The sequence below is a fragment of the Mobula birostris genome, chromosome 6 (genome assembly GCF_030028105.1).
Source record: "Mobula birostris isolate sMobBir1 chromosome 6, sMobBir1.hap1, whole genome shotgun sequence".
Taxonomy (NCBI): Eukaryota; Metazoa; Chordata; class Chondrichthyes; order Myliobatiformes; family Myliobatidae; genus Mobula; species Mobula birostris.
The window spans coordinates 109,993,252-110,017,927 of record NC_092375.1 but is presented as its reverse complement, the minus strand read 5'-3'; the positions used below and the strand labels follow the sequence as shown (position 1 = coordinate 110,017,927).

The 24,676-nt window shown below is 43.4% G+C and overlaps 1 protein-coding gene across 1 annotated transcript in view; it reads right to left on the bottom strand.

The window, feature by feature from the left end:
* slc23a3 (solute carrier family 23 member 3) overlaps positions 1-24,676 on the bottom strand; it is an 87,940-nt gene that overhangs the window by 7,130 nt on the left and 56,134 nt on the right. Inside the window, exons 10-11 of the mRNA XM_072262374.1 lie at positions 18,923-19,090; positions 15,031-15,126 (exon numbers count right to left, since the gene is read on the bottom strand). Of these exons, the coding sequence (XP_072118475.1) occupies positions 15,031-15,126; positions 18,923-19,090 (264 nt within the window). The remainder of the gene's footprint in view (positions 1-15,030; positions 15,127-18,922; positions 19,091-24,676) is intronic.

The window sequence follows — 24,676 nt, the reverse complement described above, 5'->3', positions numbered from 1 at the left end:
GTTAGACCAAACTTGGAGTATTGTGTGCATATCCAAGTGCTTTTTAATAGATAATATTGAATCTGCCTCAACAACTTCTTTTGGCAGCTATTTCCATACACTCACCATTCTCTGCACCAAAAATGGCCCCTCAAATCACATTTAAATCTCTCCACTCTCTCTTCAAATTCTTGACCCATAGTATGTGACTCTCAAAATATGCAGAAAAGACAGCAATAATCCACATGTTCTTTGCCTCAAAATTTTACAGTTTTATACAGATCTAAGGCTAGGTCTTTACTTCAAAGAATAAAGACCTAGTGTGGCCAACATTTCCAATAACACAGGTCATCAAGATCTTTCAACACCCTTGTAATTCTATTCAGCTCCATCATCTCTTCCAATGCAGGGTGACCAAAACACTGTACTCAAAGTATGGCCTCAACAATGACTTGAATAACTGCAATATAATGTCCCAGCTACAATTATATCTGTGTCAGTGTGGCACCCTACGTCACTAATATCTGTGTCAGTGTCCCACCCTACGTCACCAATACCTGTGCCTGTTCCAGAATATTTCACGAATATCTGTGTCAGTGTCCCAACCGACGTCACTAATATCTGTGTCAGTGCTACCCTATGTCACAAATATCTGAGACTGTCGCACCTTATGTCACTAATATCTGTGTTTCTGCCCACCCTACATCACTAATATCTGTGTGAGTGTCACACCCAACGTCACTAATATCTGTTTCAGTGTGCCACAATACATCACTAATATCTGTGTCTGTATGCCAACCTCTGTCACTAATATCTGTGACTGTGACACCCTATGTCACTAATATCTATGTCAGTGTCCCATCTTATGTTACTAATACTCGTGCCTGTGTCCCACCCTACGTCACTAATATCAGTGTCAGTGCCACCCTACGTCACTAATATCAGTGTCAGTGTTCCACCCTATGTCACTAATATCTGTTTCTGTATCACACCCTATGTCACTAATATCTGTGTCTGTGTCCCACATTATGTCACTAATATCTGTGTCAGTTCCACCCTATGTCACTAATATCTGTGTCTGTGTCCCACATTATGTCACTAATATCTGTGTCAGTTCCACCCTATGTCACTAATATCTGTGTCTGTGTTCCACCCTATGTCACTAATATCTGTTTCTGTATCACACCCTATGTCACTAATATCTGTGTCTGTGTCCCAGCCTATGTCATTAATATCTGTGTCAGTTCCACCCTATGTCACTAATATGTGTTTCTGTGTCACACCCTATGTCACTAATATCTGTGTCTGTGTCCCAGCCTATGTCACTAATGTCTGTGTCTGTGTCCCACCCTATGTCACTGATATCTATGTCAGTGCTACCCCACGTCACTAATACCTGTGTCTGTGTACCAGCCTTGTCACTAATATTGTGTCTCTGTAACCCTATGTCACTAATATTGTCTGTGTGCCACCCTACATCACTACAATCTGTGTCTGTGTCGCACAATATGTAACTAATATCTGTGTCCGTGTCACACTATGTCACTACTATCTGTGTCAATGTCACACACTACGCCACTAATATCCGTGTCAGTTCCACCCTATGTCACTAATATCTATGTGAGTGTCACACCTGACGTCACTAATATCTGTTTCAACGAGCCACAATGCATCACTAATACCTGTGTCTGTATGCCAACCTATGTCACTAATATCTGTGTCTGTGACACCCTATGTCACTAATATCTGTGTCTGTGTCCCACCCTATGTCACTAATATCTGTGTCTGTGTCCCACCCTATGTCACTAATACCTGTGTCTGTGTCCCAACCTACGTCACTACTATCTGTGACAGTGCCACCCTATGTTACTAATATCTGTGTCAGAGTTCTACTCTATGTCACTAATACCTGTGTCAGTGTCCCACACTTCGTCATTAATATCTGTGTCTGTGTCCCAGGCTACGTCACTAATGTCTGTGTCTGCGTCCCAACCTATGTCACTGATATCTGTGTCAGTGCTACCCCACGTCACTAATACCTGTGTCTCTGTGCCAGCCTTGTCAGTAATATTGTGTCAGTGTCACCCTATGTCACTAATATTGTGTGTGTGCCACCCTACATCACTACAGTCTGTGTCTGTGTCCCACAATATGTAACTAATATCTGTGTCTGTGTCACGCTATGTCACTAATATCTGTGTCAATGTCACACACTACGCCACTAATATCTGTGTCAGTGTCACACCCTACGTTACTAATATCTGTGTCAGTGTCCCACCATACATCACTATTATCTGTGTTTGCACCCCACCCTACGTCACTAATATCTGTGTCTGCGTGACACACTAAGTCACTAATATTTGTGTCAGTATCACACCCTATGTTACTAATATCTGTGTCAGTGTCTCACACTACATCACTAATATCTGTTTCAGTACCACCCTACGTCACCAATATCTGTGTCTGTGTGCCACCCTTTGTTGCTAATATCTTTGTCAGTGCCACTCAATGCATTAATACTTGTGTCAGTGTCCTAACCTATGTCACTAATATCTGTGTCTGGGTGCCATCCTACGTCACTACAATGTGTGTCTCTGTCCCACCCTATGTCACTAATATCTGTGTCTGGGTGCCATCCTACATCACTACAATGTGTGTCTCTGTCCCACCCTATGTCACTAATATCTGTGTCAGTGCCACCCAATGTCACTAATATCTGTGTCCGTGTGCCACACTTTGTTGCTAATATCTTTGTCAGTGCCACTAAATGCATTAAAACCTGTGTCAGTGTCCCACCCTATGTCACTAATATCTGTGTCTGTGTCCCACACTATGTCACTAAAATCTGTGTCTGTGTCCCACGCTATGTCACTGATATCTGTGTCAGTGCCACCCTATGTCACTAATATCTGTGTCTGTGTGCCAGCCTTGTCACTAATATTGTGTCAGTGTCACCCTAGGTCACTAAATTTGTGTGTGTGCCACCCTACATCACTACAATCTGTGTCTGTGTCCCACAATATGTAACTAATATCTGTGTCTGTGTCACGCTATGTCACTAATATCTGTGTCAGTGCCACCCTATGTCACTAATATCTGTGTCTGTGTGCCACCCTTTGTTACTAATATCTTTGTCAGTGCCAATTAATGCATTAAGACCTGTGTCAGTGTCCCAACCTATGTCACTAATATCTGTGTCTCTGTGCCAACCTATGTCACTAATGTCTGTGTCAGTTCCAGCCTATGTCACAAATATCTGTGCCTTAGTCCCTCCCTATGTCCCTAATATCTGTGACAGTGCCACCCTATGTCACTAATATCTGTGTCAGTGCCACACTATGTCACTAATATCTGTGTCAGTGTTCCACCCTACGTCACTAATATCTGTGTCAGTGTCCCAGCCTATGTCACTAATATCTGTGTCTCTGTCCATCATACATCACTATTATCTGTGTTTCTGCCCCATCATACGTCACTTATATCTGTGTCAGTGTCAAACACTACGTCACTAATATCTCTATCTGCGTGACACACTATGCCACTAATATCTGTGTCAGTGTCACACCCAATGTCACTAATATCTGTGTGAGTACCACCCTATGTCACTAATATCTGTGTCTGTGTCCCACCTCAGGTCGCTAATATCTGTGTTAGTGTCCCACCCCAGGTCATTAATATCTGTGTCAGTGTCACACCCTATGTCAGTAATATCTGTGTCTGTATGCCAACCTATGTCACTAATATCTGTGTCAGTGCCACCTTATGCCACTAATATCTGAGACTGTCGCACCGTATGTCACTAATATCTGTGTTTGTGCCCACCCTACATCAGTGATATCTGTGTGAGTGTCACACCCTATGTCACTAATATCTGTTTCAGTGTGCCACAATACATCACTAATACCTGTGTCTGTATGCCACCCGACGTCACTACAATCTGTGTCTGTGTCCCACCCTATGTCACTAATATCTGTGTCAGTGTCACCTCATGTCACTAATATCTGTTTCTGTCTCACACCCTATGTCACTAGTACCTGTGTCTGTGTCCCACACTATGTCACTAATAACTGTGTCTGTGCCACCCTATGTCACTAATATCTGCGTCCGTGTGCCATACTTTGTTGCTAATATCTTTGTCAGTGCCACTCAATGCATTAATACCTGTCAGTGTCCCACCCTATGTCACCAATATCTGTGTCAGTGCCACCCTATGTCACTAATATCTGTGTCTGGGTGCCACCCTACATCACTACACTCTGTGTATGTGTCTCATCCTATGTCACAAATACCTGTGTCAGTGCCACCCCATGTCACTAATATCTGTGTCTGTGTGCCACACTTTGTCAGTAATATTGTGTCAGTGCCACCCTACGTCACTAATATCTGTGTCAGTGTCCCACACTACGTCACTAATATCTGTGTCAGTGTCCCACACTACGTCACTAATATCTGTGTCACTGTCCCACGCTACGTCACTAATATCTGTGTCTGTGTCCCACTCTATGTCACTAATATCTGTGTCTGTGTCCCATCCCATGTCAGTAATAACTGTGTCAGTGTCCCACCCTATGTCACTAATACCTGTGTTTCTGTGCAACCCTATGTCAAAAATATCTGTATTTGTGCCACCCTACGTCACTAATATCTGTGTCTGTGTGACACCCTGTGGTATTAATACCTCTGTCTGTGTCCCAGCCTACGTCACTAATATCTGTGTCAGTGCCACCCTACGTCACTAATATCGATGACTGTCCCAACCTACATCACTAATATCTGTGTCAGTGCCATCCTATGTCACTAATATCTGTGTCTGTGTGACACTCTATGTCATTAATACTTGTGTCTGTGTCCTAGCCTACGTCACTAATATCTGTGTCAGTACCACCTTAGGTCGCTAATATCTGTGTCTGCGCCACCTTTTGTCACTAATATCTGTGTCAGTGCCACCCTATGTCAAAAATATCTGTGTTTGTGCCACCCTACGTCATTAATATCTGTGTCTGTGTGACACCCTGTGGTATTATTACCTGTGCCTGTGTCCCAGCCTACGTCACTAATATCTGTGTCAGTGCCACCCTATGTCACTAATATCTGTGTTTGTGCCCACACTACATTACTAATATCTATGTGAGTGTCACACCTGATGTCACTAATATCTGTTTCAGTGTGCCACAACACATCACTAATACCTGTGTCTGTATGCCAACCTATGTCACTAATATCTGTGTCTGTGACACCCTAGTGAGGCAACCAGAATTGAGCACAGTACTCCAAGTGGGGTCTGACCAGGGTCCTATATAGCTACAACATTACCTCTCAGCTCCTAAACTCAATCCCACAATTGATGAAGGCCAATGCACCGTATGCCTTCTTAACCACAGAGTCAACTTTCGTAGCAGTTTGAGAGTCCTATGGACTCAGACCACAAGATCCCTCTGATCCTCCGCAGTGCAAAGAGTCTTGCCATTAATGCTATACCCTGCCATCATATTTGACCTACCAAAATGACCCACCTCACACTTAACTGGGTTGAACTCCATCTGCCACTTCTCAGCCCAGTTTGGCATCCTATCAATGTCCCATTGTAACCTCTGACAGCCCTCCACACTATCCACAACACCCCCAACCTTTGTGTCATCAGCAAATTTACTAACCCATCCCTCCATTTCCTCATCCAGATCATTTATAAAAGTCACAAAGAGTCCCAGAACAGATACCTGAGGCACACCATTGGTCACCAGACTCCATGAGCCGTCTACAACCTTCTGTGGGCAAGCCAGTTCTGGATACACAAAGCAATGTCCCCTTGGATCCCATGCCTCCTTACTTTCTCAATAAGCCTTGCATGGGGCACCTTATCAAATGCCTTGCTGAAATCCATATACATTACATCTATGGCTCTACCTTCATCAATATGTTCAGTCACATCCTCAGAAACTTCAATCAGGCTCATAAGGCATGAACTGCCTTTGACAAAGCCATGCTGACTATTCCTAATCATATTATGCCTCCTCAAATGTTCATAAATCCTGCCTCTCAGGATCTTTCCCATTGACTTACCAACCACTGAAGTAAGACTCACTGGTCTATAATTTCCTGAGCTATCTCTACTCCCTTTCTTGAATAAGAGAACAACATGTGTAACCCTCCAACCCTCTGGACATGTTTCTATATACTTTCCTCCAACCATTCCTTGGAGTCCATGAGGATGAGGGGAGATCTTATAAAGGTAAACAGAATCATGGGGGGTATAGATAGGATGCACGCAGGCATTTATACCTCAGGTTAAGTGAGACAACTGGAGTACATTGCTTTCAGGTGGAAGGTGTAATATTTACGGGGAATCTGAGAGGGAGCTTCATTCAGTGGGTAGTGCACGTGTGGAAAGATCTGCCAGTAAAATTGGTGGATGTGGGTTCAATTGCAAATTTTAAGAGAAATTTGGATAAGTACATGGATCGGAGAGGTATGGAGGGCAATATTCTGGGTGCAGGTAGATGGCATTAGCCAGAAAATTCAGGCCGGCATGGACTAGATGGGCTGAAAGGCCTGTCCCTGTGCTGTGGTGCTCCTCTGACAATAGGATTGAATTTGACTTCAATTTCAGGCCGAGGGATGTGATTCCATCCTGTAGAAATCTGTAACTGGAAGCATCTAGAAGAGAAAAGGTCTCAGGATGGCAGCAGCTGTCATCAGGAACCCACCATCCAGGCTGTGGTTGCTTCTCCTTGCTGCATCAGGCAAGAGGTACTGGAACCTGAAGGCTCAAGATTCACAAAAGATTCTTCCCCACTGCCATACGGTCATGGAGTCACAGCACAGAAACAGACCCTTTAACCTATTTAGTCTGTGCCAATCTGTAACTCTGCATAGTTCCTTCAACCTGCATCTGGACCATGGTCCTCCACAGCCTCCCATCTATGTACCTGTCCAAACTTCTCTAAGAAGTTGAAATCAAATCCACATCCATGACTCCTGCTGGCAGCACATTCCACACTAACACCGCACTCTGAGTGAAGGGTTCTCCCTCACATCCCCCTTAAACATTTTATTTTTCCCCATTAACTCATGTCCTCTAGCTGTCGTCTCACCCAACCACAGTGGAGAAAAGCTTCTTGTATTTTACGATACCTGTGCCCCTCATAAGCAATCAGATTCTCGATCTGTGCTGAAAACCCAAACACTACCTTGGAATATACTTCCCTTAACTTGCAAAATGTCACGCAAGTTATGTATAATTTGTGTTAATTTAAGTTGATTTAATTTACTGCATATTTATCGTAAGACATAGGAGCAGAATTAGGCTATTCAACCCATCATGTCTACTCTACCATTCCATCATGGCTGATTTATTATTCCATGCAACCCTATCCTCTTGCTTTCTCTCTGTAACATTTGATGCCCTGACTAATCAAGAACCTATCAACCTCTACTTAGAATATAATCAATGACTTGGCCTCCACATATGCCTGTGACAATGAATTCCATAGATTCACCACTCTCTGACTAAAGAAATTCCTCTTCATCTCTGTTCTAAAGAGCTTCTAAAGAACCACGGTACCCCATCCTCCCCTTAGAATACTTCTGCTTTGGGATATATCTATCGTTTGCCTTACAAATTGCTTCCAGAAACTCCAGTCATTGCAGTTCTGCCGTCATCCCTGCTAGTGTCCCCTTCCAATCAACTTTGGCCAGCTCCTCTCTCATACTTCCATAGGTCCCTTTACTCCACTGTAATACTGATACATCTGATTTTAGCTTCTTATAGAGTAGAGAGACGGTATCTTTTTCCCAGGGTTGAAACATCTAATACCAGAGGGCACGCATTTGAAGTGAGAGAAGGTAATTTCAAAGGACATGTGAAAGGAAAGTTTTTTGCACCAAAACTTGTGGTAGGTGTCTGGAATGCATGGCCTGGGATGGTGGTAGAGGCAGAAACATCAGGGACTTTTAAGAGATGTTTAGATAGGCACATGAATGTGAGGAAATAAAAGGTTACGGACATTGTGTATGTGGAAGAGGTTAATTTAGTTGACCACTTGATTAATAATTTAATTAGATTGGCACAAAATTGTGGGCCAAAGGATCTGTTCCTGTTCAGTACTGTTCTGTGTTCTATGTTCTTTGGTCCCCTGTTAAGTTTGTAATGTACTGCAAAAAGCTAATTTAAATCGTGGTTTATGACTCCATTGCAGGTGATGGCCAAGAACCTTCCTCGCTTTGCCTCCTGTTTAACCTTAACCACCCTCCCGCTTCCCTATCTGTCCACCCTGCCCCCATCTCTCTTTCCTGTTCCCACACAGGTCTACCTGGCTGACTCTGGTCACTCATCTGTCAGCTGCACAAGCAATTAGGGATGTTAATTTTTATTGGCCTGTACAAACACAAGGTTGTTAGCAATCATAAAGGATTGTTCTGGTTCACGGGCACTGAGTTTTATGAGCAAGGTGCCCTGTGCAGGGAAAGAGAGCGGACATCTGGCTACCTGGTCGCGGACGGCCACACAAATTCCCAGCCGAGTGGAAACTTTGCTCCTTTTACGATCGCTCAGGGCTTTGGGGTTTACGCAGAAGCAATAAAAACTAAGAGTCCTAATTGCGTTGGGAGGATGCAGCATCGGAGCTGGGAATTTCAGAGCAAGAGCCCGTGAACTCTGCGGGACCTCCGAGCACTGTTTTGGTTGCAGCTCAGTGCAGAACCTGTCCGGGTGGGGTGTGGGGAGGTGCAGTGGGCAGGAAGGGAGGGAGTTTAACTTGTTTCGTCAATCATTAATCCGCTACACATACAACCGGCTGGCTGCTATCACCCTCTTGATATCACATGGGTGCGGTCGCAGCCTTAGCTTTGGAGGCACTTTTGCCACCTGGCAGTGTCGGGTTTACTTGTGCTTGGCTGGCTATACTCTTGTCTCAGTGTAGGTCACAGGTTCAATCGTTAGCCCAGTCTGAGACCCTCTGCGGCGGCAGTTGCTTGATTCATAGTGTCAAACAGCACAGAAGCAGGCCTTTCAGCCCATGAGACATGGAAGCAGAATTAGGTCATTCGGCCCATCAAGTCTGCTCTGCCATTCCATCATGGCTGATTTATTATCCCTGTTAACACCATTCTCCTGTCTTCTCCCTGTAATCTTTGATGCCCTGACTAATCATGAACCTCAGATATACCCAGTGACCTGGCCTCCACAGCCAAGTAGGAGGAAAGGGTTGGATTGATCTTAGAGTAGATTAAAAGGCTGGCATATTTGACCAACATCTTTGTTCCTCTGTTGGCACAGGCAAGTTTTTGGAGGACTGGCGAGGAGCTAATATTGTTCCATTATTTAGGAAGGGAACTAGAAATAACCCTGGAAGCTATAGACCTGCAAGTGCCATGTTAGTGATAGGGAAGCTACAGGAGAGAATTCTTAGGGATAGGATTTATGAACATTTGGAAAACCTGGGTCTAATCAGGGAGAAACTGCATGGCTTTGTGCGGAGCAAATCATGTCTTACTAACATGATAGAGATTTTTGATGAGTTGACGAGGGTGGGTTAGTTGCGATTGTGATTGCAGTTGATATGAAGACTGGTGATGGTGTGGATAGATTAGATGATTGACAAAGAATACAGCAGAATATCAATCTTTTGCCAATATGGGCAGAGAAATGGCAGATGGAGTTTAACCCAGCCAAATGTGAAGTGTAACTCTAATGTTATCCACTCCAATAATGATCACTCCTACAATAGCCGCTCTGCCTACATCTTGCTTCTTTTTATTGTCCTTTGTTGAGTGCCTAATAGATCATTATGATTGTAGCCTGCCAGAAAGTCCTGAAAGACCCTTTTTAAGTCTCACGCCGCCTCAGCCAAACAAGCGAGAACTATAGTTCAGATACAGGTTATTGGGAGTAAGAAAAATGACAGTTTGGTCCAGACTCGATGGGCAACGGGACTGTTCCTGTGCTGTAGTGTGCTATGACTCTATGACTAAGACCCAGGAATCTGGTAGCATGTGTTGTGTCTGAGCCTTTACAGCCTTCTAAAATTTCAAAGCTTCGCCACTTGAAGAAATTTCCTCTTTTCTCATTTCTAATTGGTCTAACTCTTACTTGAAGCCACTGAACCTTGGTTCTGGAATTATCAGCATTCGTAACAAGGTGGATGAATTGAAAGTGCAGATTGTTGTTAATGATTATGATGTAGTTGGGGTCACAGAGACATGGCTCCAGGGTGACCAAGGATGGGAGCTCAACGTTCAGGGATATTCAATATTCAGGAGGGATAAATATGAAGGAAGGGGAGGTGGGGTGGCGTTGCTGGTTAGAGAGGAGATTAACGCAATAGAAAGGAAGGACATAAGCCGGGAAGATGTGGAATCGATATGGGTAGAGCTGCGTAACACTAAGGGGCAGAAGACGCTGGTGGGAGTTGTGCACAGGCCTCCTAACAGTAGTAGTGAGGTCGGAGATGGTATTAAACAGGAAATTAGAAATGTGTGCAATAAAGGAACAGCAGTTATAATGGGTGACTTCAATCTACATGTAGATTGGGTGAACCAAATTGGTAAAGGTGCTGAGGAAGAGGATTTCTTGGAATGTATGCGGGATGGTTTTTTGAACCAACATGTCGAGGAACCGACTAGAGAGCAGGCTATTCTGGACTGGGTTTTGAGCAATGAGGAAGGGTTAATTAGCAATCTTGTCGTGAGAGGCCCCTTGGGTAAGAGTGACCATAATATGGTGGAATTCTTCATTAAGATGGAGAGTGACATAGTTAATTCAGAAACAAAGGTTCTGAACTTAAAGAGGGGTAACTTTGAAGGTATGAGACGTGAATTAGCTAAGATAGACTGGCAAATGACAGGTGGATATGCAATGGCAAGCATTTAAAGGTTGCAAAGGATTGACGGTGGATATGCAATGGCAAGCATTTAAAGGTTGCATGGATGAACTGCAACAAATGTTCGTCCCAGTTTGGCAAAAGAATAAATCAAGGAAGGTAGTGCACCCATGGCTGACAAGAGAAATTAGGGATAGTATCAATTCCAAAGAAGAAGCATACAAATTAGCCAGAGAAACTGGCTCACCTGAGGACTGGGAGAAATTCAGAGTTCAGCAGAGGAGGACAAAGGGCTTAATTAGGAAGGGGAAAAAAGATTATGAGAGAAAACTGGCAGGCAACATAAAAACGGACTGTAAAAGCTTTTATAGATATGTAAAAAGGAAAAGACTGGTAAAGACAAATGTAGGTCCCCTGCATTGACAGAAACAGGTGAATTGATTATGGGGAGCAAGGACATGGCAGACCAATTGAATAATTACTTTGGTTCTGTCTTTACTAAGGAGGACATAAATAATCTTCCAGAAATAGTAGGGGACAGAGGGTCCAGTGAGATGGAGGAACTGAGCGAAATACATGTTAGTAGGGAAGAGGTGTTAGGTAAATTGAAGGGATTGAAGGCAGATAAATCCCCAGGGCCAGATGGTCTGCATCCCAGGGTGCTTAAGGAAGTAGCCCAAGAAATAGTGGATGCATTAGTGATAATTTTTCAAAACTCGTTAGATTCTGGACTAGTTCCTGAGGATTGGAGGGTGGCTAATGTAACTCCACTTTTTAAAAAAGGAGGGAGAGAGAAACCGGGGAATTATAGACCGGTTAGCCTAACGTCGGTGGTGGGGAAACTGCTGGAGTCAGTTATCAAGGATGTGATAACAGCACATTTGGAAAGCAGTGAAATGATCGGACAAAGTCAGCATGGATTTGTGAAAGGAAAATCATGTCTGACGAATCTCATTGAATTTTTTGAGGATGTAACTAGTAGAGTGGATAGGGGAGAACCAGTGGATGTGGTATATTTGGATTTTCAGAAGGTTTTTGACAAGGTCCCACACAGGAGATTAGTGTGCAAACTTAAAGCACACGGTATTGGGGGTAAGGTATTGGTGTAGGTGGAGAGTTGGTTAGCAGACAGGAAGCAAAGAGTGGGAATAAAGGGGACCTTTTCAGAATGGCAGGCGGTGACTAGTGGGGTACCGCAAGGCTCAGTGCTGGGACCCCAGTTGTTTACAATATATATTAATGACTTGGATGAGGGAATTAAATGCAGCATCTCCAAGTTTGCGGATGACACGAAGCTGGGTGGCAGTGTTAGCTGTGAGGAGGATGCTAAGAGGATGCAGGGTGACTTGGATAGGTTGGGTGAGTGGGCAAATTCATGGCAGATGCAATTTAATGTGGATATATGTGAAGTTATCCACTTTGGTGGCAAAAATAGGAAAACAGATTATTATCTGAATGGTGGCCGATTAGGAAAAGGGGAGGTGCAACGAGACCTGGGTGTCATTATACACCAGTCATTGAAAGTGGACATGCAGGTACAGCAGGCGGTGAAAAAGGCGAATGGTATGCTGGCATTTATAGCGAGAGGATTTGAGTACAGGAGCAGGGAGGTACTACTGCAGTTGTACAAGGCCTTGGTGAGACCACACCTGGAGTATTGTGTGCAGTTTTGGTCCCCTAATCTGAAGAAAGACATCCTTGCCATAGAGGGAGTACAGAGAAGGTTCACCAGATTGATTCCTGGGATGGCAGGACTTTCATATGAAGAAAGACTGGATGAACTGGGCTTGTACTCGTTGGAATTTAGAAGATTGAGGGGGGATCTGATTGAAATGTATAAGATCCTAAAGGGATTGGACAGGCTAGATGCAGGAAGATTGTTCCCGATGTTGGGGAAGTCCAGAACAAAGGGTCACAGTTTGAGGATAGAGGGGAAGCCTTTTAGGACCGAGATTAGGAAAAACTTCTTCACGCAGAGAGTGGTGAATCTGTGGAATTCTCTGCCACACGAAACAGTTGAGGCCAGTTCATTGGCTATATTTAAGAGGGAGTTAGATATGGCCCTTGTGGCTACGGGGGTCAGGGGGTATGGAGGGAAGGCTGGGGCGGTGTTCTGAGTTGGATGATCAGCCATGATCATAATAAATGGCGGTGCAGGCTCGAAGGGCCGAATGCCTACTCCTGCACCTATTTTCTATGTTTCTATGTTTCTATGAAATATCAACCCAGCATTAACATTAACAGCTTCCAAAGGATTTCAGGGAGTTATTTGTTGTATAGAGAGATCTTGATGTCTAAGTCCATATCTACCTGAAAGTGACCATATAAGTAGATAGGGTGATAGAGGATGCTTATGGCATGCTTGCCTTCAGTGGCTGGGGCATTGAGAATAAGAGTTGGGAAGTCATGTTAAAACTGCATAAACCTTGGTTAGGCTGCACTTGGAGTACGGTGTGCAATTCAGTACCAGAAGGATATGGACACTGTGGGGAGGGTGGGGAGGAGATTCACCAGGATTCTGCCTGGATTAGATGGCATGAGCTACAAGAAGATATTGGACAAAGTTGGGTTGATTTCCCTGGAGCGTCAGAGATAGAGGGAAAACCTGATAGAAATTTATAAATTTGAGAGGCATAGATAAGTTAGACAGACAAAACCCTTATCCCAGGGTAGAAATGCTTTTGTTGAATTTTGTCTTTTGTTGCATGTCACGCTCTGACCAACACACCACAGCAAGTTTCTGATACATGTAAATCTATATATAGTGAATAAAATTGACCCTTGATTATATTGGCCGATGGGAAAGAATCCAGGGAATTATTTAAGTTGTTTGGCACAACAAAACAGGAGCTCGAGATGTTTTGCAGATCTAATTAAATTACTAATCAAATGCTGAGCTAAACTAATCCTTGGAGGGCAGGAAACAGTCGATGTTTCGGGCCAAGACCCTTCATCGTGGCTGTGCCTGAAACAGCTAATGTTTATTTCCCTCCATAGATCCTGCTTGATTTACTGAGTTCTCCTGCATTTTGTGTGTGTAGCAAAAGATTTCCATCATCTGCAATATCTCCTATGTTTATAAACTAATTCCTTCTGCCTACATAATGTCCATATCCTTCTATGACATTCCTGTGCATTCTGTCTCATTGGCCCGTATGATTATCCCAATATGATAAAAAGGGCTCTTGATCTCACAATCGGCCTCATTACGACCTTGCAACTAACTGCCAATGTACACTGCACTTTCTTTTTAATTGAAACAGTTCATTCTACATTCCATTCCTGTCTTCCCTTGTGCTGCACAGGTGTTACAAGATGATCTGCTGTACCAAAATGATCTGTGTGGATGGCGTGCAAAATAAAGCTCTTCACTGTACACATGGATAAAAATCCAATTTACCAAATTACAAAAGAACATTATCCCTATTGAGAACAACATGAAATTCAGAATAGAACATAGAACAACACAACACAGTACAGGACTTCCAGCCCACAATGTTGTGCCAACCTTTAGGTCTACTCTAAGATCAATCTAACCCTTCCTTTCCACACAGCCCTCTGGTCTTCTTTCATTTAAGAGTCCTAAGTGCCCCTAATATATTTACCTCTACCAACACCCCTGTAGCATGTTCCACAGACTCACCGCTCTCTGTGTAAAGAAACTGCCTTTGACATTCCCTCTATACTTTGCTCTAAACACCTTAAAACTATGCCTTTGTGTCTTAGTTACTTCCGTCCTGTGAAAAATGTTCTTGCCCACTCGCTGTGCTTATTCACACCTGACTGAAGCCCCTTTGCAGTTTCCTCACTCACAATTTTCAGGGTGGAAATGAAGGGGCTGCATAATTTTAAGATGATTGGAGGAAAGAAAATTGGGGAGATAAGAGGTGTGGTGGTCGTGTGGGCTGCTCTGTCAGGGGTGATGGTAAGGGCAGATATATTAGGGACGTTTAAGAGACTCTTAGATAGGAACATGGATGAAAGAAAAATGGAAGGATTGGATTGAGCTTAGAGTAGATTAAATGTCATCGGTCAAAGGGCCTGTACCGTGCGGTAACATCTATGTTCTATGTAATCCTGCCTTGTGTTAATATCAGAAGTAAGCAGGAATTATCATTAGTTCCTGGGGGTAGAAAATGGAGATACCTTGAGTCATACTCTATCCCTCTTTCTTCTTATTCACATTACAGGGCAACTGTCAAAAACAAGTTATCACTAGTATTCCCCAATTCACCTGAAACAGTGTTATCCAGGAGAAAAGCCAGAAGCCCTCCTTGAATCACTGGAGTCAACAGCAGTGCCAGAAGAAGCAGATCCAGGCTGGTAACACCTGTGTGGTAACAAAAAGAGGAAAGCAAATCAAAGTACCTGCAAAGACTTACAAACACAAGAGCAAGAAAGGGGAATGGAAAAAGAGGGAAGGCGGAGGAGGGAGAAACTACCAGAAGTTAGATAAATTGATGCTTTGTTTGGAGGCTACCCAGATGGAATATGAGGGTCTGCTCTACGACCCACAGCTTATAGACCATCAGGCAACTTCCGAATGTGACAAAGGTTTCTGCTTTCACTTTTCAGAAGGTGACTTCCTAACCTCCGCAATACCTCCAGGTGAGACTATTTCCCCTCAGCTAGCCTGGTGGTGGGGAAGATATGTGGCCTTGGTTGTTGCTCAGACCAGGCCCTCATGTGCATTTTACAAGGTTGACACAGTGGTACAGCCAGGAGAGCCTTGGCCTCACACTGCCAGAGGTCTGAACTCAATCCTGACCTCAGACACTGTCCATGTGGACCTTGCACATTCTCCCTGAGGTGCTCCGGTGTCTCCCCACCCCGCAAAGACCAACATATTGGATGGTTGACTGGCTGCTCTAAGTTGTGTGTAGGTGAGTGGTTTCTGTCAAAATGGTGGTGTGCTCAGTCGTAGTGGCCCATCTGGGACCAAACAAAGGTGTAACTGTTTGTCCTTTACATCTTTTTTACAAATGCAAGACTCTGATGGATATTAAAAACATGACATATTGCACTTCTACCCCATTGAAGAGTGCTCGATAACTGTGGAGCTAGATTTGTTGTGTATCATGTTGCTGCCTGCTAAGGCAACCCAAGAAGGAAGGCATCAGATGCATTGGGCGAAGGCAGTCCACAGTCCAACAAATGGAGCTAATGATTGTTTTTTTTCCTGTGATCGCAAGACCCTGTTGGACCCTGTTGGACTGCAAGTCTGGTTCACTGGTTTATTGGTGAGACTGGTGGTGCAGGAGATATGTGGCCTCGGTTGTTGCTCAGACTGGGCCTTCATGTTGCTTGCTGCTGCCGTCTGGCGGAGGAGACACCAGAGGCAGTGTGGCATATTGGGCTGGGGGCCAGCCCTTCCCATCGGCGCGGCCCTCTACAGTTCGCTTGGTGGAAGACGAGCTGGATCACACGAGAGTGAGATGACGATTTGCTGCTTGCTCTTACACAAAACATGGCTCCAGAACAACAGCCCATGCACCATCAATCTACAAGTCACAACACTCATGGACTTGGGCTCTATAATTTTTTTTTTTTGTGACCATACGTTTTAGTGCTATCATAATTGTATGTGCTATTTGTGCCCTGTGCTGTGTGTAACTGTTAATGTTATGTTTTGTACCTGGGCCGCAAAGAAACACTGTTTTGCTTGGCTGTATTCATGAGTATGGTTGAATGGCAATTAAACTTAAACTTGAACTTGGCTCTGGTGGAGAAGGTAGTTGATGAAAATGAACAGGAGCCTGAAGACACACATTTAGTGGTTTAGGAACAGCTTCTTCCATTCCACCATCAGCTGTGTGGTGAAAAAGGCACAACAGCGCCTCTTTCACCTCAGACAGTTGAGAAGGTTTGATATGGGCCCCCAAATCCTAAGAACTTTCTACAGGGGCACAATTGAGAGCATCCTGACTGGCTGCATCACTGCCTGATATGGGAACTGTACCTCCCTTAATCCTAGGTCTCTGCAGAGAGTGGTGTGGACAGCCCGGCGCATCTGTAGATGTGAACTTCCCATGATTCAGGGCATTTACAAAGAAAGGTGTGTTAAAAGGGCTCTTAGGATCACTGAGGACCCAAGTTACTCCAACTACAATCTATTCCAGCTGCTACCATCTGGGAAACAATACTGCAGCATAAAAGCCAAGATCAACAGGCTCCGCGACAGCTTCTTCCACCAGGCCATCAGACTGATTAACTCACGCTGATTTAAGTGTATCTCTATGTTACATTGACTGTTCTATTTATTACAAATTATTATAAATTACAATAATTGCACATTGCACATTTAGATAGAGACGAAACATAAAGATTTTTACTCCTCATGTATATGAAGGATGTAAGAAATAAAGTCAATTCAATTCAATTCTGAATGGACAACGAACCCATTTACACTAACTCACTATTTTTGTTCAATTTTTGCACTACTAATTCAATTTATTTATTGATATATGTATGTTTCGGATTGTAATTTATAGTTTTTTAAAATATTATTTTGTATTGGAATGCACTGCTGCTGCAAAACAGCAAACTTCACGGCAAATACCAGTGATATTAAACGTACTTCTGATTCTGAAGATGCACATTTAGTAAGTTAGGAACAGCTTCTTCCCCTCCACCATCAGATTTCTGAATGGTCCATGAACCCATGAACACTACTTTGTTCATTTTTTGCACTATTTATGTTATTTATAGCAATTATTAAATCTTTGCCCAATGCTACCGCTGTATAATCACAAATTTCATGACACGTGCTTTTATTGCTAAACCCGTCCTCATCCTGAGAAGGTAGAGGTGACCATTTCTCTGATGTAAGTGCAGCAAAAATACAGCTAAATAACCTACATTGCAAACGCAAATTCTGGCCACTGTTTTGAAGCCTCAGCAAAGATCCAATCTTTGGGAATGACTCATCTTTACCTATCATACCATGGCTGATACTTAGCCAAATTAGTAGCTTTTCAGAGAAATTTGGATGGGTACATAGACAGGTGGGCTATGGTCTAGCTGCAAGTCGATGGGATGAGGCAAAATAACAGTTCAACATGGACTAGATGGGCTGAAGGGCCTGTTTCTGTGCTGTAGTGTTCTATGATTCTGTGATCAAGATGGTACAGAGCTGTGATGTTGTGGTGCAGACTTAGTTGTTTTTTTTAGGTTCTTTGGAATGGTTTTGGGGACAGCACGGACTGTTAGGAGTCAGGTTAGAGATTATCAACACTGATGAAAGGAAGTTAAAGGTCAGGGGCAGGAGCCAGAGGTCAGAGCATTCCAGGATCAAAGGTCAGCAAACTACATCGAAGGAGGTTGGGTCGGCAGGCTCTGGGAATGTAGACCAGCGATCCTTGTGGTCAAGAACTGAGGCTGGTGGGCCTCGAGGATGACAAGTTCCAGGGTAGGAGGTCCGCCTGGGTAGGACCAGAGGCCCAAGGTTGGTTGGTAGGTCTGGATGTTATATCCCAGCAACCCATGAGGACGGAGGCCGGGTCAGCAGATGCCGAGGGCAAAGCCCTGTGATTCCCGAGGTCAAAGACAACAGCCAGACGATGAGGACCCTATGACCCTCGATGGCGGCGGATAGGACGGGGCTTGTTTTGCTGTTTCTTTTTGTCTTGCTGTACGTTGACTGTGTGTTCCTCTGCTGAACCTTGTGTGGATGCTACGTTAGCACTGGCACTATGGTGCCCCCAGCACACCCTCAGACTGTGTTCACACAAATGACACATCTCACTGCATGTTTCAATGTACATGTGATAAATGAAGCTCATCTTAATCTTTGAAAAACAGAAAGAGGTCTCTATATAAACACAAGAGATTCTGCAGACGCTGGAAATCCAACACACAAAAAACGCTGCAGGAACTCAGCAGGTCAGGCAGCGTCTATAGAGGGGAATACACAGACAACGTTACAGTCTGAGCCCCTTTTCTGAGAGTATGAGTCCTAATGAAAGTCAACTGTTTATTCCCCTATATAGATACAGCCCAACTTGCAGAGTTCTTCCAGCATTTTGTGTATGTCACTATCTGTTTGATTGTTTCAATGTATATATGACTAATAAGTCTGATCTCATCTAATCTTGTAGAGATTGGGAGAGGTAGACCACTTTTGTTACCTGTTGCGATATATTCCGAATTGAGTCTGAACCACTGAGGGGTGAGAAGAGCCATGAACATGGTAAATCCAATGATGAAGATGTTGCGGCCAGAATCGATGTTCGTGTACTGGAAATAGGAAACTCCTATGGACACTGCCATTGTGTACGTAACACTGAGTACCCCACCTGTACAAAGCAAACAAGTTACTCAGACTTGAGATTGTGTGGATGATGGAAATCTTGAACAAGACACGCAAATGTGCTGGAAGAACTTAGCAGGTCAGTCAGCATTTATGGAGGGGGTATAACAGTTGACACTTTAGGCTGAGACATCTACTGTTCATTCCCCTCCATAGATGCTGCCTGACCTGTTGAGTTCCTCCAGCATTTTGTGTGTATTGATCAAGTTACTCAAACTGGTTCTCAAATCCCTATATTATCAAACATCTCCTTCAATACTGTATCACACACACTTCAGTATAATACATCAACCCTTCAATAGTGAAGGCACTCTTTCACAGTAACTGAAAGAAATTGGGCATGTCCTTGTTAACCATTCCCAATTTTTGTCAAGGCCCTATAAAAACTCTATAATGGAACAACAAACCTGCCCAGCAGAACCAGTACCGGCCTACCCGCCATCAAGGACATGTATATAGAAAATTGCTGGAAGAGGGCCAGTAACATGATGAAGAATCCTACATACCCTGCTCATAGACTGTTTGTCCCACTCCCATCAAGGAGGAGGCTACACAGTATTCACACCAGGACCATCGACTCAAAAACCATTACTTTCCCCAAGCAGTGAGGCTGATCAAAACCTCCACCCCTCCACACCCCCCGCCACCACCGCTACTTTATCATTTCCTGTCAGAGTCACCTTACGCACAAATTCTGCTGTGCCTGGTCTCGCTTTATGAACGTACAATCAATCTATGTATATACACTATCCGAAGTATTTATATTTATTGTGTTCTTTATCTTATTGTGTTTTTTTGTGCTGCATTGGATCCGGAGTAACAATTATTTCGTTCTCCTTCAAATTAGTGTCCTGGAAATGACATTAAACAATCTGGAATCGTCAATTGTCTGGTGCCAAATGGCTTGGTATGGCAACTGCTCTGTAAGTGACTGCAAGAAACTCGAGAGTTGAGGACACAGCTCAGCACATTACAGGACTCAGACTCCCCTCTACGTACTCTGTTCATACTTCTCACTGCCTCATTAAAGCAGCCAGCATAATCAAAGTCCCTGCTTACCCCTAGACATTTTCACTTCTTCCTCCTCCCAACAGGCAGAATATACAAAACCCTAAAAACATACTACCAGGGTCAAGGTCAAGGACAGCTTCTGTTCCATAATTGTTAGACCTTTGAAAAGGCCTTGTAAGATAAGATGGACTCACAATCTTTATGATTTTGCACTTTATCATTTACCTGCACTGTAATTTTTGGTAGCTTTTACACTTTGTTCTGCATTGCTATTGCTTTACCTTATTCTAGCTGAACACACCGTGCAATGTTTGATCTGTATAAACAGTATGCAAGACAAGCTTTTCACTGTATCTTGGAAAATGTGACAATAAAGTTATAAAACTATAAAACATAGGAACAGAATTAAGTCATCTGGCTCAGTGAGTCTGCTCCACCATTCCATCACGTCTGATCTCCATTGCCTCTCAATCCCATTCTCCTCCCTTCTCTCCGTAACCTCTGATGCTCTTACTAATCTAGATCCTATCAACCTCCACGTTACATGTACCCAGTGCCTTGCTCTCCACGGCTGTCTGGCAGCATCACCAATTCCAATGCATATGAACACAAGAGGCTGCAGAGAGTAGGAGACAGTCCCACCATCACAGGCACAGCCCCCTCCATCACTGTAAGTATCCATATGAAGGCAATATCTATCATCGAGGATCCCCACTGTATGGACCATGCCATCTTCTCACAGTTACTCTCAGGCAGGAGGTACAGAAACTTGAAGTCACACACCACCAGGTTCAGGAACAGCTACTTTCTGAGAACCATCATAAGACCTGAACACCAAACGACAGATGAGCAGAATTAGTCCTTTTGGCCCATTGAATCTGGCCGCCACTCGACCACAGCTAATAAATGATCTCCTTCAACCCCATTCTCCTGCCTTCTCCTTGTAACCTTTGATGTCCTAACGAATCATGAACCTACCTATCTGCACTTTAAAGATACTCAATGTCGTGGCCTCCACAGCCTTCTGTGACGATGAATTCCACAGATTCCCCTCCCTCTGGCTAAAGAAATTCCTCCTAATCTCTGTTCTAAAATAATGTCCTTATATTCCCTGGCCATAGATTCCCCTACTATTGCAAACATCCTCTCCATGCTCAATCTAGGCCTTGCAATATCCATAAGGTTTCAATGAGAATCGCCCGCCCCCATACTTCTGCTCTAATAATAAACCAAAACTGATACCAACTACCAACACAGCTTTCAGTATTATAACATTCAATACTTGTACCCTTCAACTGTACAAACACTGCCTTTTGACATAACACACCCTTCAATATTACACACACACCCTTCAGTATAAGACAAGTACCCTTCAAGAATACGGACACCTTGCAATGTAATACATCCTTCAGTGTTGTACAGACCCTTGCAATGTAACACGTTTTTCAATAACACAATATTATGCACAGCCTCTCAATGTGTAATCTGATTTTGGTTCTGATTCCATTTATGGATAACTATGTCTTTTCAGTCTAACGCACAACATTTCAGTCTGGTTTGGTGCAGCATCCTCTCACAATATACAAAAGTTACAGTCAGAACAGCAGAAAAGTTCTTTGGCTGCAGTCCACCATCACTGCAGGACTTGAATGTTTCCAAGACAAAGAAGCGGGCAGGAAAAATCATTGCAGACACTACCCACCCAGCAAACTGCCTTTTCCTAAAGCTTTCTTCCGGAAAGTGCTATAGGGTTATTAAAACAAATACTTCACTTCATCTTAAAATTTTCTTCCCGTAAGCAGTTAATCTGATCAGCCATTCTATTAAGGTCACACACCTCTATCTATTACCCCTAAACCACCCCCCTCCCGCCACTGCATCTCTGCACTGCTCTGTAGACACTTTAAAACACGTTCTACAACGTTGCTTACATTGTAAAAAGATGCTGGTATTCACTTATTTAGTGGTGGTAGGATGTTAGTACTTGGAGGTCTATTTTGGCATTGGTCCATTTGGGGCACTTAGAGGCATGTGATTAAATCAGTATAGTTTCCTTAAGGAGGAATCTTGCCAGACAAATCCGTTGGAATTCTTTGAGGAAATAACAGACAGGATAGACAGAAGGAGAGTCAGCAGATGTTGATTACTTGGATTTTCAGAGGACTTTCAGGTGCCATACATGAGGCTGCTTAACAAGATAAGGGTCCATGGGATGACAGAAAAGATACAAGCGTGGATAGAGTATTGGCTGACTGGCACAACATAATGAATGGGATAAAGTTTCTGGCTGATAGTCATTGACTAGTGGTGTTCTGCAGGGGTTAATATTGGGACCGCTTCTTTTCATGTTATATGTCAATGATTTGGATGACAGAAGTGATGGCTTTGTGGTCAAGTTTGTGGATGATACAAAGGTAGGTGGAGGGACAAGTAGGGCTGAGGAAGTAGGGAGTCTGTACAATGACTTAGACAGATTAGGAGGATGGGCAAGTAAGTGACAGGTGGGAAGTGTATGGTCATGCACTTTGGTAGAAGGAATAAAAGGAATACACAAATTTCTAAATGGAGAGAACACTCAGAAATCAGGGGTTCAAGGAGACTTGGGAGTCCTCATGCAAAATTCCCAGGTTTACTTGCAGGTTGAGTCTTTGGTAAGGAAGGCAAATGCAATGATAGCATTCGTTCTGAGAAGACTACAAATGATGTAATGCTGAGGCTTTACGGGGCATTAGTCAGACCACATTTGGAGTATTGTGTGCAGTCTTAGGCCCTTTATCTATTGTGCTGGCATTAGAGGAGGTTCACAAGAAAGATACTGGGAATGAGTAGCATTTGATGGCTCTGGGCCTGTACTCGGCCAGAGTTTAGAACAATACGGGAGCGGTGTGGAGGGAGAATCTCACTACAACCTATTGAATATTGAAAGGACATGGAGAGGATGTTCCTACAGTGGGAGAGTCCAGGACCAGAGGCCACAATCCTCAGAACAGAAGAATGTCCCTTTAGAACAGAGATGAGGAGGAATTTATTTAGCCAGAAGGTGATGAATTTGTGGAATTCATTGCCATAGATGGCTGTGGAGGCCAAGTCATTGGGTATATTTAAAATGGAGTTGATAGTAAGGGCAAAGGTTATGGGGAGAATGGAGTTGAGAGGGATAATAGATCACCTGTAATGAAATGACAGAGAGGACTTGATGGGCCAAAGAGCCTGATTCTTCTCCTATGTTTTTTGTATTTATGCTAATTTTATTCCATATCCATACTTTAACTTCTTAAAAATCATTCTTATTATTTATAATTGTTTAATATTGCTGTTTTTTTGCATGTCACACCGTGACCAACACACCACAGCAACTACCTAATATACTTAAATGTATATGGCAAATAAAGTTGATTCTTGATCCTTTATTTCATACATCTAACAATACTATGCACAGCCTAAATCTTTTCGATAGTACTGATGTCTTTTAGTATATACACCCTTCAATATTGTGCAGGCATCTTCAATATCACACATACCCTTCAAAATAATATTACAAACACCCTTGATGTCTCCCTAAATGCAACCCTTTGCTGCTATAACCTTTAATAACACTGCCTTTAATATTACTGGGTTGGGAATTTGGAAGCCTTGACTAATGGATGAGGTATGTTTTCAAATCCCTTCAGCAAAGGAATACATCTGAAGGTAAACTTTCCTGGTATTATCAGTTGCAGTGACTACAAAGCGAGACGATTGTTCTAAAAACGCATCTTCTTCAGGGAAGGAAATCTGTCATCCTTATCCCTCTGGTTTATTGTTACCGGTGACCTGGTTAACTCTGAAATATCTAATTGATTAATAATAGTGTTGAAGAAGGCAGCTCACTAATGCCTGTAAAAGTGTCAAGTGTTTCACTTTGGAAGATCGAATTTAAAGCAGAATCCAGGGTTAATGGCAGTGTAGAAGAACAGAGGTGTCTTGGGGTCCATGTCAATAGATCCTTCAAAGTTGTCGTACAAGTTGATAGGGCTGTTAAGAAGGTGTATGGTGTGTTGGCCTGCATTAACCGAGGGACTGGGTTCAAGAGCCATGAGTTAATGTTGCAGCTCTATGAAACTCTAGCTATTGGAATACTGTGTTCAGTTCTGGTCACCTCATTACCGGAAGGATGAGGAAGCTTTAGAGAGGCTGCAGAGGAGATTTACCAGAGTGCTGCCTGGACTAGAGAGCATGTCTCTTGAGGATAGTTTGAGTGACCTAGGGCTTTTCTCTTTGGAGTGAAGGAGGATGAGAGGTAACTTGATAGAGCTCTACAAGATGATAAGAGGCATAGATTGAGTGATCAACCAGATGTTTTTTTCCCCAGGCTGGACATGGCTAATAATTTTAAGGTGCTTGGAGGAAGTTTAGGGGGGATGTCAGAAATAAGCTTTTTACATAGACAGTGGAACATACTGCCGGGGTGGTGGTTGATGGGGATATATTAGGGACACTTAAGCGACTCTAAGGCAGACACACGTATAAAAGACAAACGGAGGGCTCGGTTGGAGGGAAGGGTTAGAGTGATCTTGGAGTA